The sequence below is a fragment of the Pseudorca crassidens genome, chromosome 10 (assembly GCF_039906515.1).
Source record: "Pseudorca crassidens isolate mPseCra1 chromosome 10, mPseCra1.hap1, whole genome shotgun sequence".
Lineage (NCBI taxonomy): Eukaryota > Metazoa > Chordata > Mammalia > Artiodactyla > Delphinidae > Pseudorca > Pseudorca crassidens.
This window is the reverse complement of record NC_090305.1, coordinates 67,239,621-67,251,763: the sequence shown is the minus strand read 5'-3', so window position 1 is coordinate 67,251,763 and position 12,143 is coordinate 67,239,621. Positions and strand designations below refer to the sequence as shown.

The 12,143-nt window shown below is 48.5% G+C and overlaps 1 protein-coding gene across 1 annotated transcript in view; it reads left to right on the top strand.

The window, feature by feature from the left end:
* The window catches only part of ELP6 (elongator acetyltransferase complex subunit 6), a 45,245-nt gene extending 33,332 nt beyond the window's left edge, over window positions 1-11,913 (top strand). The window contains 6 exon segments of the mRNA XM_067754180.1: window positions 1,209-1,287; window positions 2,284-2,354; window positions 5,449-5,567; window positions 6,967-7,168; window positions 8,744-8,890; window positions 10,398-11,913. Of these exon segments, the coding sequence (XP_067610281.1) occupies window positions 1,209-1,287; window positions 2,284-2,354; window positions 5,449-5,567; window positions 6,967-7,168; window positions 8,744-8,890; window positions 10,398-10,526 (747 nt within the window). The 3' untranslated portion in view covers window positions 10,527-11,913.
* The last annotated feature ends 230 nt before the right edge of the window (window positions 11,914-12,143 follow it).

Sequence of the window (12,143 nt, the reverse complement as noted above, 5' to 3'; positions counted from 1 at the left end):
CTGCTGCTCCTCTTCCTCCTCGTGTTCTCGAATAGTGCTTTTTGAAGCTGCCCTCAGCCAACGTTGGATTGTAGGAGTCCACCTTTGGCACCACAGGCTCGCTACTCTTGTTTTCTTCTCCCTCCTTCTCACACTCTAGGGCATTTCGAAAATTTCCACGCTTTCGCCCAAGGGTTACCTCCCCTAGGAATATACCTGACTTATTTCATAGCTGTTGTCTTTCTGATGAAATGGTAAGCTCTTCCAGAAGGACAAGGCACCAAGTGTGTAAAGCCTTTTTATGACTCCCTAATGCCTGGCAAATAGTATTCAATGGATACTTGTGCATCTTAATTGTCCAGCAGTTCTTCTCTGCCCAAGCCTCCAGATGGCGCTGGTTACCTTGCCAGTTACTACTAGCACCTCCAAAGTCCAAGCCCAGGGCCGCAGGGAATGGAGGATAGAAGTGGGCGCCAGGAAATGACAGACGGCGCTAGGGTTAACCCTCAAGTTCTGCTAGTGTGATCTTTCATAGTTTATAAGTGAAAAAAATCACAACAGCACAGAGACGACCTTCCCTGTCACTGAGAAGGAACTAGGGGTGGCTGGAGCAGGGCAGCCAGGCCCTGCAGAGACCATTGTTAGAGGTCTTTCCAGGGCTTTCCATGATCAGAGCTCTGCCTGAAGCAGTTTCCAGGGCCTTTGGGAGGAGGACTTTGATACTGGAAGTCTCTGTCAACAACTACTTCTTCACTCTCCCCTACTTAGGGGACAGAATTGGAAGCAGGATTAGAAATAGGGAGGAAGCTGGATCAGATGACTATTTAGAAGACCCCTTAAAATCTTGGCAGTCAGTGATTTTTGTTGGATTCCATGATAAAAGCTTCCTTTGTTCAGGATTTAATTCTCTCCAAGACTGTTGAGGAAGAGAAGGGATTCTGTTCTTTATTGCCTTGGGAATTATGAGGTTGAGATATGCTTGCCCATAATGAGTGACTTAATACCAATCATTTTCATTATTGGTTTTTCCATAATTTTGACTTATTTTCTTCTTTTTGTGGTTAAATACACACACACACACACACACACACACACACACACACACACACACACGCAGAGTCTCCAGGTGTAGAAATTTAGGGGTGGATACAACCGACTAGATTTTGACACTCAGCTGACCTCTTTCCTGGGAGTCTAATTCATCTTTTTGTGTTCTTCTTAACTTTTAGGGGAAACTGACTCTACTCTGTGATGCCAAGACAGATGGCAGTTTCCTTGTGCACCACTTTCTCTCCTTCTATCTCAAAGGTATGGACTGTAGAAAAAGAAAACCCAAGGCAAAAAAAAAAAAAAGGCTGATTCAGGAAGCAATAGGAATCGTATTAACTAGCCAGGGCTTTGGTGTTCAGGCAGCCAGATGTCTGTTTATCAGGTAACTGATTACTGGACCATCTGGTTCCATCTCCTGCTCTGCCAGAGAGTAGCATGTGCTCCCTGTATCCAGTCCCGCCTTCCACTTCTCCATGTCCTGCATAGGCACTGCCTCCCTGAGGTCCTTGTGTGGTCTTCTCATTTAGTTGCTCCTTGGTCCTTGTCTATTTTGAAGTCTCTAGGCACTTGACCCATTAACACTTTGCCCTGGCAGTAGATGCTTCCTAAAGAACACAGGGAAGAAAACAGCATGGCCACTGCAATTCACACACAGAAATTGATTAGAAGAAGAAAACAGCCAAATGAAAAAAAGACTTATTGATTCTCCTTGAGTCCCCGCTGAGCCAGGCCAGGAAACACGGTAGACCTTTGGCACTCTTAATTGTAATAATTTACAGCTTTGAAAGTTATCTTCCTTTCCAGATGATGTTATTGTCAGCTTATAAAGACCAAGAGAATCTACAGATAAATTATTAGAATTAATTATGTTCATAAGGTAGCTAGAGCTTTGTGCTCCCCTTGTCTCCTCTTGGGTATAAGACTAGTTTAAAAAATCCATTGTATTTCTGTACACCAACAAGCAATTAGAAAAATATAATTTTTTAAAAACCACTATTTATTTTCAGTGGAACAAATTAAGATTCCTAGTAATACCTCTCACAGAGGAAGTACATCTCAGAATCAATGAAATAAGGTATAATTATTAAATACGAAAAAAAGTACATCTTAGAATCAAATTGGGTATGTCAGGTTGCAAGGCCTCGGTTCTCTAGATCTGCCTCACTGCTTTTGTTTCCAGAGGTATGACGTATACGAGACTGATTGTAAGTAGAGACTTTATTAAAAATCAGTTTATTTTATTTTATTTTCCAGCTAATTGTAAAGTCTGCTTTGTGGCACTCATCCAGTCCTTCAGTCACTACAATATCGTGGGACAGAAGCTGGTAAATATTTTAGAACTCCATGATGGGATCCCTGAGTCAGTGTGTGTGCCAGGCATGTGTGAGTGTGCTGGGCTTCCCTGTTTGGGTTGTGGAGGCTGGGCTTCCCTGTTTGGGTTGTGGAGAATTTAGCAAGGGAGGGACTAAGGAAATCATGGAATCCTGAACCCCTTCTCTGAAGGGCTAAGGCAGCATCTCTACGTGTTTTGTTAATTTATAAAGTTTGTAGAACCAGATCTGGGTGTGTTATTTTTAAATATTTATTTATTTATTTGGTTGCACTGGGTCTTAGTTTCGGCAGGCGGGCTCTTTAGTTGCGGCAAGCATGTGGGATCTAGTTCCCTGACCAGGGATCGAACCCGGGCCCCCTGCATTGGGAGCACGGAGTTTTATCCACTGCCCCACGAGGCAAGTCCCAGATCTGTTGTTAATTAATCAAACCCTTCTTTGTTGAGTCTGGACCAGTTAAGGTTTTCTCCTTCTCGGTGTTAGCTTTAATCTTGTTCCTAGTGAGTGAGAGAGATCACAGCTTGGTCTGCTGCCAAGTTGAGTGCCTCCCACTGTGTCTCCCTAAGTCTAGGGCTTAGGACCCAAATGTGGGGAGAGGCAGGCGCTTTTATCATGTGCCCCTTACCTCATCTTGGTTTGCCCCTCATCTCATTAGATGCAGCCAAGCAAGAATAAGATGGCCCAGAGGCTGATGAACCTCCTGGCCTGGCTTGGCCCATTACTTGTGACCTGTGACCTGGTGAATTTACTGGGTTGTTATTGTAGTGTGTTATTTTGTTTTTTTGTTTTTTTAAAGTCCTGCTAGGATTTTTTTTTAAATTTAATTTATTTTTTGGCTGCGTTGGGTTTTTGTTGCTGTGCGCGGGCTTTCTCTAGTTGCGGCGAGCAAGTGCTACTCTTCGTTGCAGTGCGCGGGCTTCTCATTGCGGTGGCTTCTTTTTGTTGCAGAGCATGGGCTCTAGGTGCGCGGGTTTCAGTAGTTGTGGCACGCAGGCTCAGTAGTTGTGGTGCACGGGCTTAGTTGCTCTGCGGCACGTGGGATCTTCCCGGACCAGGGCTCGAACCCGTGTCCCCTGCATTGGCAGGCAGATTCTTAACCACTGCACCACCGGGGAAGTCCCTTGTAGTGTGTTTTTGCTGTTTGTTTTGATTAGGTCAGCCTCAGAGAGGGAGAGAACCAGGCCACCCATCAGCAGTGATCTTTGAAGTGCCCGTCATACTATTGGGCCACATCACTGCCTCTTCTCTGATGGGGAGAAAACAATGAGAGAGTGAGAGAAGGGTAAGCTCTTTCTCATCCTTTGCAGGGAAGGGAGAAGTTCCTGTGTCAGAGGTCAGATCATGAGCTCAGGGAGCGCTGTCATGTCACGAACATGTATTGCATTCCAGGTCTGTGAGGCATGTCTGTGGCCCTAACATCAGTTTTTATAGATGAGAAAGTTGTGTATTCTCATATCCACTTTGGCTGCTTTTTCTGTTACCTTGGAATCATCAACACGGTAGGAATGACATGCACAGCACTGGGTGTGCAAAGTACTAGAGCGTGAGCTTCAATCCTCTTGGTGTATTATTGTTCTTACGTCAGGCGAATGGTAATGAGTGAGAGCAAAGGTGATGATCAGGAATCCTTCTCTCTGCCAGGGTGGCTACTGTTGCTAATGGTGTTACATATAGTGAACTCTGGTGTATGAATGAGTGATTGAGGCCTGGTCTAGGGGCATGAGGAGTCTGAGGAGTTCCATGTTACCTGTTTCTGCACAGACAGAACGGTGGGTTGCACATTTAGATGGTGTCACCATCTCTGGGTGTTTGTTGAAATGCACATTCTTGGGCCCTGCCCCCAAGGCTTCTGGTTCTGGAGATCTGGAGTGGGGCTCAGGGGTCTGCATTTTAATCAGGTATCTCAAGAGATTCTTAATTGCGTGTTTCATGAAGACCTATATTTAAGAAGTGCTGGTCTAGAGCAGGGGTTGACCAACCACAGCCTGCACCCCCTGTTTTTTTTTTTTTTTTTTTTTTTTTTTTTTTTTTTTTGTGGTACGTGGGCCTCTCACTGTTTTGGCCTCTCACACTGCGGAGCACAGGCCCCGGACACGCAGGCTCAGCGGCCATGGCTCACAGGCCCAGCCGCTCCGCGGCATGTGGGATCCTCCCAGACCGGGGCACGAACCCGTGTCCCCTGCATCGGCAGGCGGACTCTCAACCACTGCGCCACCAGGGAAGCCCCCCTGTTTTTTGTAGATAAAGTTTTATTAGAACACAGCCAGCCCCATTTGTTCGTAAATGGTCTATGGCTGCTCTTCTTGCTCTACGGTAGCAGAGTTGAGTAGTTGCGGCAGAGAATGTCATCCTGCCACCGTCTTTACTGTTATTATTTACTTACTGTATTTTTTTTTTAATATTTGAATTTTATTATTTTTTTTATACAGCAGGTTCTTATTAGTTATCTTTTTTTTTTTTTTTTTTAAGCGGTACACGGGCCTCTCACTGTTGTGGCCTCTCCCATTGAGGAGCACAGGCTCCGGACGCGCAGGCTCAGCGGCCATGGCTCACGGGCCCGGCCGCTCTGCGGCATGTGGGATCCTCCCGGACCGGGGCACGAACCCGTGTCCCCTGCATCGGCAGGTGGACTCCCAACCACTGCGCCACCAGGGAAGCCCAAGTTATCTATTTTATACATATTAGTGTATACATGTCAATCCCAATCTTCCAATTCATCCCACCACCACCCCCCCACTTACTGTTTTTAAAATTTTGTAACTACGTGCCCTTAAAAAAGAAACTTTATATTACTATTATAAATTAAAAACCAGTACTGGCTAATCATAAAAATAAATATATAAGCAAAAGAAAGTAAATTTAAAAAAAAATGTGACAGGTAAATGTAAATGCACATCTGAAAGCAGAACGGGGATTGTGTGTTGGGAACACCCAGGGGATGCAAGACATGGGCTCCTCCGGAGGGTGGACAGGCACACGTCTGCAGGGTTCAGAACGTGTCTGGAGCCCTCTTGTGAGCTGGAGTCTAGCCTCTCTGATGGGTCCCGCGCAAGGTGCAGGAACTCACTCGCCTCTCCGTCGGGTGTAGGGTGTCAGCCTGACCACAGCGCGGGAATGCGGGCAGCTCGTGTTCCTCGAGGGTCTCAAGTCTGCAGTGGACGTCTTCTTTCGGCCTCAGGAGGAGCCACACCCCCTGCAGTTCCTCAGGTCAGTCAGCCCACGACCCAGCCCAGAGCACACCTGGCAGGTAGGCCCAGCCCAGGGTTGCTGTGTGATTCCTTCTCCTCAGTGTATGGGAGGGCAGAGCTGGCTTCAGGAGTCAGATACCTCCCTGGTGTCACAGCATTATCAGAAGGTCCTTGGCTCTGACCGTGGGCCAGAGGGTGTGTGGCTGTCCCTGAAGCGATAGAAAGCCTTATTTGCTGGACATGTGGCAGAACAGTGTGCTTTGCTGGTTTTTCCAACCCTGGCTCAGAGCCCTAGCACACACCTCTGTTCTGTTCTTGGCTTGATACGGGGTCAGCAAACTACGGGACATGGGCCAGCTACCTGGTTTGGTAAATAAAGTTTTGTTGGAATAGCCACACTTGTTTGTTCGCGTATTGTCCCTGGCTGTCTGGCACTACAGCATCAGAGGTGAGAGTTGAGACAGGGACCGTATGACCCACAAGCCTAAAATATTTACTGTTGGCCCTTTAAGAAAAAGTTTGTTGCCTGCAGGTTGGTGTTCCTGCTTCTTGTCTTTCATGAGCATCAGTCCCAGATGTAGCAGATGCCTCACCTGGCTGCTGCGCTTCCTCCACCCCAGGGAGTCTGTACGGGACCTCTCCCCGCTCTGCTCTCCCTCAGACTCAGCCTTCCATAGTGGCCGGGCTCAGTGTGGAGTCAGAAGGCCACGTGTCCTGACTCTGTGTGTGTGGCCTGGGGCACAGCCCTTCGCATCTCTGAACCCGGGTGTCTTTGTCTGAATGCGTGGGCCTGGTTTACACCTGAGCCCAGGTTGTAGGGCACTGTTGTCCCTGCTGTCAGTGGGGCTGAGCCCTGGAGTGTGGGGCAGTGGGGCTAGTGCCTGGGCCCCGGGCCCCGAGCTATTGCTGGGAGACAACTGCTGTAGTCACTGGGGAGATGGAGGTAGCAGGGCCATGTGTGTCAGAAACAGGTTGGACCTGGTACGCACACGAGCACACCGGTAGCCCTTAGACTGCTGCCCTAAACCCCCAGGACACCTGCACCGTTGCTTAACTTTCATACCCAATTGTGACCTCCCGGGAAGGCCTCTCCTGCCCAGTCTCAATGAGTCTTTCAGATGCCTTATGCTCTTGGATTGAGAGACTGTATGAGCCTCGGGGGCTGTTTATTTCTGTGTCCGCCAGTTTTTAGCACAGTGCTTTGTACCTAGTAGGCCTCAGGGAATATTTGAACTGAAGTAAATGTACTCACGTGTGCATGCGTGCCTTTTCTTTCCAGCCAGATCGTGAGCCCCTTGGTGCCAAGCACTGGAATCCAGTTCCTTCCCTCCCCCTAACCCTTTCCTGCGGTGCTGCGCAGTCTCATAAACACTTGTAGAGCACGTGAGCTCTCTGGTAACTTTTGCCCTGTGTCCCAGGGAGGCCAACTCTGGGAATCTGCAGCCGCTGTATGAGTTTGTACAGGAGACCCTGAAGCCCGTGGACAGTGGGGAGGCTGCCTGGAGGTGCCCGGTGCTGCTGGTGGACGACCTCAGTGTGCTGCTAAGCCTGGGCGTGGGGGCAGTGGCGGTGCTGGACTTCATCCACTACTGCAGAGCCACCGTGTGCCGGGAATGGAAGGTAATCACGGGCCTGCTCCCTGTGCTCCTGCCTGTGACCCGTACGGGCCAACAGGCCCAGGCCTCACTTGCGTGCAGTGATCTTTTCTGTTTAATTACCTGGGGCTTTGGCTTTACCCTGGCAGGCCCAGGAACCTTTCAGTCAACGCACCTTGCTCTCCACTACCTGCCATTGATGAAAAATAAGGCCCTGAAAACTAAAAGGGTGCCCGGCACTGTCTTTAACGGGGCTGGTCATTTGCGGTACTGAGGCTGTCCCCGCTCTGCCACGTGCTGTCATATCGCTCTGAGTGTGTTTTGAAGGTTGGCTGAGATAATGGGTGTAAAACTGCTTTAAAAATTGTGAGGTGAAAAAAAAAAAATTGTGAGGTGAAGGGACCTCCCTGGCGGTCCAGCGGTTAAAACTCTGTGCTTCCACTGCAGGGGCACGGGTTCGATCCCTGGTCGGGGAACTAAGATCCTGCATGCTGCAAGGTGCAGCCAAAAAAAACCCCAAAAAAGGAATATGAAAATTGTGAGGTGCAATACAGGGATAGGGTGTAACCTTCATTGTCAAGTGGTGAGGCAAAAATAGAAATTCTGCCATACTAGAGATTTTAACAAAATAGGAACAGCTGTGGTGCCCATCTCCCAGGAACCAGACTTCAGGAGTTAAGTGAGGGGAAGCTTGTAGCACGGCAGCTCAGCGTGTGGCCCACAGGGCCAGGCTGGGTGCAGAGCAGTGGGGAGGGGGTAAATGGGTTGGCCAGGGGTGTGTGGATCCAGCAGTGCATGTTGCTCACCTCGTGCCTGTAAGGTCCTGCCTGGAAGCTGGGGTCAGGGGACCTTCTGAGGCCGTCCTGGCTACAGTCACAGGGCCAGGTGCCAGGGTGATGGGGAGAGAAGGGAAGGAGGAGGAAATGTATGGGGCTTGGAGGACACAGTTCACTGGGGCTTGTGGAGAGAGTGAAGCAGTCAGAGTCAGCTGCTGCAGCTCAGCCTGCTCTGTGGCCCACTACCAACCTCTTTTTGTAAAAATACTTCTTTTAGTTGAAAACGTAAAACTTGGGAATAGTTCAGTAAAGAAAAATAGAAGATATAAACAGTATAAAGGCTATTTTAGCCAAAAGTAACTGTCTCTTTTCCTCCGTTTTATATCCTTCCAGAGAGTCTATGCAGTCATGAACACGTTTGTATGTACACTTGTTTCCCTGCATTTTTCTTCACATTATTGGTAACCTACCATTCGCACGGTTTGGTACTTCTTTTCCTTTACTAACACACAGTACGTTTTGCTCTCCATTGCCTCAAAACAGAACACACAGATCTGCTTTATTCTTTTTAACAATTGGACACTATTCCTCGCTTGTGGATGAATTGAGCTGGAAGTACAGGTTGGATGTGCTGGTGAGACTATCCAGCAGATGATTGCAGTTATGGTCCTGGAGTCCAGGCACGGGTGCTTCCCACAAAGCGGATGCTACAGCTGGGAGGCTGATCTGTGAGAGGGATGCAGGGCAGTGGAGGCTCTGAGAGCCCAGCACACCCTGGTCCTGGTGTCCCTTCCCATCGGTCTCCATCATGGTCTCTGTTGCAGGGAAATGTAGTGGCCCTTGTGCACGACAGTGGAGATGCCGAGGACGAGGAGAATGACATCCTGCTGAATGGCCTTGGCCACCAGAGCCACCTGATACTGCGGGCTGAAGGCCTGGCCACCGGCTTCTGCAAGGACGTGCATGGGCAGGTGCGCAGGGACTGGGGCTCACTGGGAGCTGCTCACTTCCCGAGTCTAGGCTGCCTGTGGGATAGTGTCCGGCTGTGGGGTGGTCTGGTTGGGTCTTGCCCTCAGGTGGAAGGGAAGCCTCAGAAGTGTGTCAGAGTCCGCCCCAGTTTGGCCCCGTGCACCAAGGCCCCGTGCACCAAGGCAGGTTTTCCATGGTAGTCCATTTGCAGCCAAAGGGGAGCTCCTGAAGAGAAGATGGCTGTCTACAGGGGAAGGCCGTAAACAGCGGAATTCCTCTGCAGGACCACAGCAGGCTTTGTATATTCAGGCCAACACCGTTCCTTTTAAAATAGAGACTTGGGACTTCCCTGGTGGCGCAGTGGTTAAGAATCTCCCTGCCAATGCAGGGGACATGGGTTTGAGCCCTGGTCCGGGAAGATCCCACAGGCCGCGGAGCAACTAAACCCGTGTGCCACAACTACTGAGCCTGCGCTCTATAGAGCCCGCGAGCCACAACTACTGAGCCCATGTGCCAGAACTACTGAAGCCTGCGCACCTAGAGCCTGTGCTCCGCAATAAGAGAAGCCACCGCAATGAGAAGCCCACGCACCGCAACTAGAGTAGCCCTGCTCGCTGCAACTAGAGAAAGCCTGCGTGCAACAATGAAGACCCAACGCAGCCAAAAAAAAATTTTTTTAATAAAAATATAATAAAATAGAAACTTGGGGAGGCCATTCCCCTGGCTGGCGTTGCTGCCCCCACTGCTGCCTCTGCCTGGGATGTTTGGAGTACTTAGGTGGAAGCTGAGTCCTGCCCTGGGAGGGAGGTCAGGTTCTCCCCATGCCCAGGGGCTGCCGTGGTTCGCTGCCTTCTGAAACTTCTCTTTTGGGATCACCCCAAAGCCTTTACCACCTCTTCCAGGTTAACTTCATGTTGACCACTTTTGACCCTTTAAGGGTGGGTGGGCGTTTTGGCCCAGAGTCGTTCAGAGTCCGTGTCGAAAACAAAGCACAGGCCCAGAGATGCTGTGCTGGTGGTGCGCTCCAGGCATAGCCTGAGGAGAAGCTTCTGCCGGCAGCTTATGGCTCTGAAGCCAGTCAGCCCCCCAGAGCTTTCTAGTCACTAGAGACAAATGTCCAGTCTTCCTGAGCCTCGGAATTGAGTGTACACATTCTGTTGTGTTGATTTTCAAAATTCATCTAGCCAAAAAGTACAAAACCGTGCACACAGAAAAGACCAAAGGGAAATGCAGAAAAATATTTTAATGGTTTCTCTCTGGATGTTTTTTTTTTCTACTTTTACTTTTCTTTGTCTCTCATGTTTTCTGTAATGAGCAAATATTACTATTGTAATGGAGGGGAAACATTTATTTTTAGGTGTCTGGTAATAAGCTTTGTTTTGGAAGTCGGTCCCATTACTGCATGGTGCATGACCTCAATTGAAGGTCACCGATGAGGCAGGAAGGGTTCACAATGGAGCAGGTATTTGGGGATGCCTTTCCTCTTTCACTCTTCTCTTTGTCACTTAGCTGAGGATCCTGTGGAGGAGACCATCAGAGCCCACAGCCCAGCGAGATCGGAGCCTCACTTACCAGTACAAGATACAGGACAAGAATGTGTCCTTTTTTGCCAAAGGAATGTCTCCTGCTGTTCTGTGACCTGATTTAGGGGCAGCTGAAGCTACCTTGGACTATTTTTAGTTGTGAAAGATAAAGCAACTGAGCAGAAATGGATCTTTACACCTTTGTTGTGGACTGGCAGTTCCACTGTGACCCAGGGATGGTGGAATGGTGCTGTGATGGTTTGCCTTTGTTCCCCTGGGCCCTGTTTAGAAAACACATGAAGAAGCTGCAGCTCTGCCTCAGCTGAGATGCTGCATGTTGAACTGGGTGAAATGGGTCCTCTGGAGCCTTCCTCGTAAACACGCTTTAGCCCCTACTGCCCATTTTTGGTTGTGGTGCCTTTCAGAGCCAGGATGGGTGTGGAGGCAGTCCTGGATGGCAGGTGTCCAAAGTGACAACCAGGATATTCGTGGCCGGCACAAAGTGAGTTCCCACCTCATGGCTTCCTGTGGATTGTCTCATTTAATTTTCACCTTCATCCTGAAAAAGTATTTTCTTCTTCAGTCCAGTCAGGAAATAGGCTTCGAGAGGTTTGGAAGCATGCTCAAAGCTGTAGAGCCTGCCGCTAGTAACGGAGGCCTGACTGAAGTCCACGCTTGCTGACTGACCCTCATGGAAACCAGAGGCAGGCTCCTGCCCAGCTCACAAGTTGGCTCTCCTTGTTTCTGTTGTAGCTGAGCACCTGGCCCATATGCTAAGGAGACCAAGCCATCGTGGGCCCGGCACCCTGGCCTTGGCCACACAAGGCCCCATGTAGGGCACAGGTGTGCATGGCCTTGGTGAGGGGGGGAAGGAATGTTCTTGCTGCCAGGTAGGCTAGGACCTTGGGGAAGAGCCAGTGCCTCCCTCACCTGTGAAGACTGAAGGAGGTGAGCTCTTCCTCAGCATCCTGTAGATGCCACTTGCCACACCCAGCCCTTCAGTCAAGGTCACCTCTGAGTATTCTCTTAGAATGGGTACATTTTATTGTATGTACATTATACCACAAAGAATCTGATTTTAAAAATAAATAAAATGGGAAAATAACACTGCTTTGCAGGGACTAAGGAAGTTTCATATCCATTGTTGAATTTTAACTTTTTTTAAACATTTTTTAGTCTTTGCAAAAGGGAACAATTTATCACCCCGCTCCTCAAGTCATACTAACTATTGTGTTAGTTTTCCCATTGAAACAGTAGCTGCTTTTCTTCTCAAAATACTGCAGACTTGATAGAATATTTTAAAATTGAGTGTAACTTAAAAGAAAGTAGTCATGAAAGAATCCAGTGATTCTTTTATTAATACGTTGGTATTTATACAGCTTCCCATGAGCTGCAGTTCTGAATGGGTAAGGCACCACAAAACATTTTTTGCATGATATGCTATTATATTTCTTCACTTGATTTATAAATGTTTTCATTAAATTTTTAATGTTTAATGGCTACTTGGCATTTTTTGGTGTCATTATATTCTAATTTGCTGAGGTATTCTCTGGGCATGTCGGGTTCTGATTTTTATAATTATAAATTATGCTGTTATGAATTTTACATCTATACCTGTTTGGGGATGGGGGTAAGTATTTGTTTCTTTAGAACATTCATTCATACAACAAATACTGAGCACCTTCTGAGGGTATGACAGTGACAAAATAGGTCCCTGCCCTTGAAGAGCTGA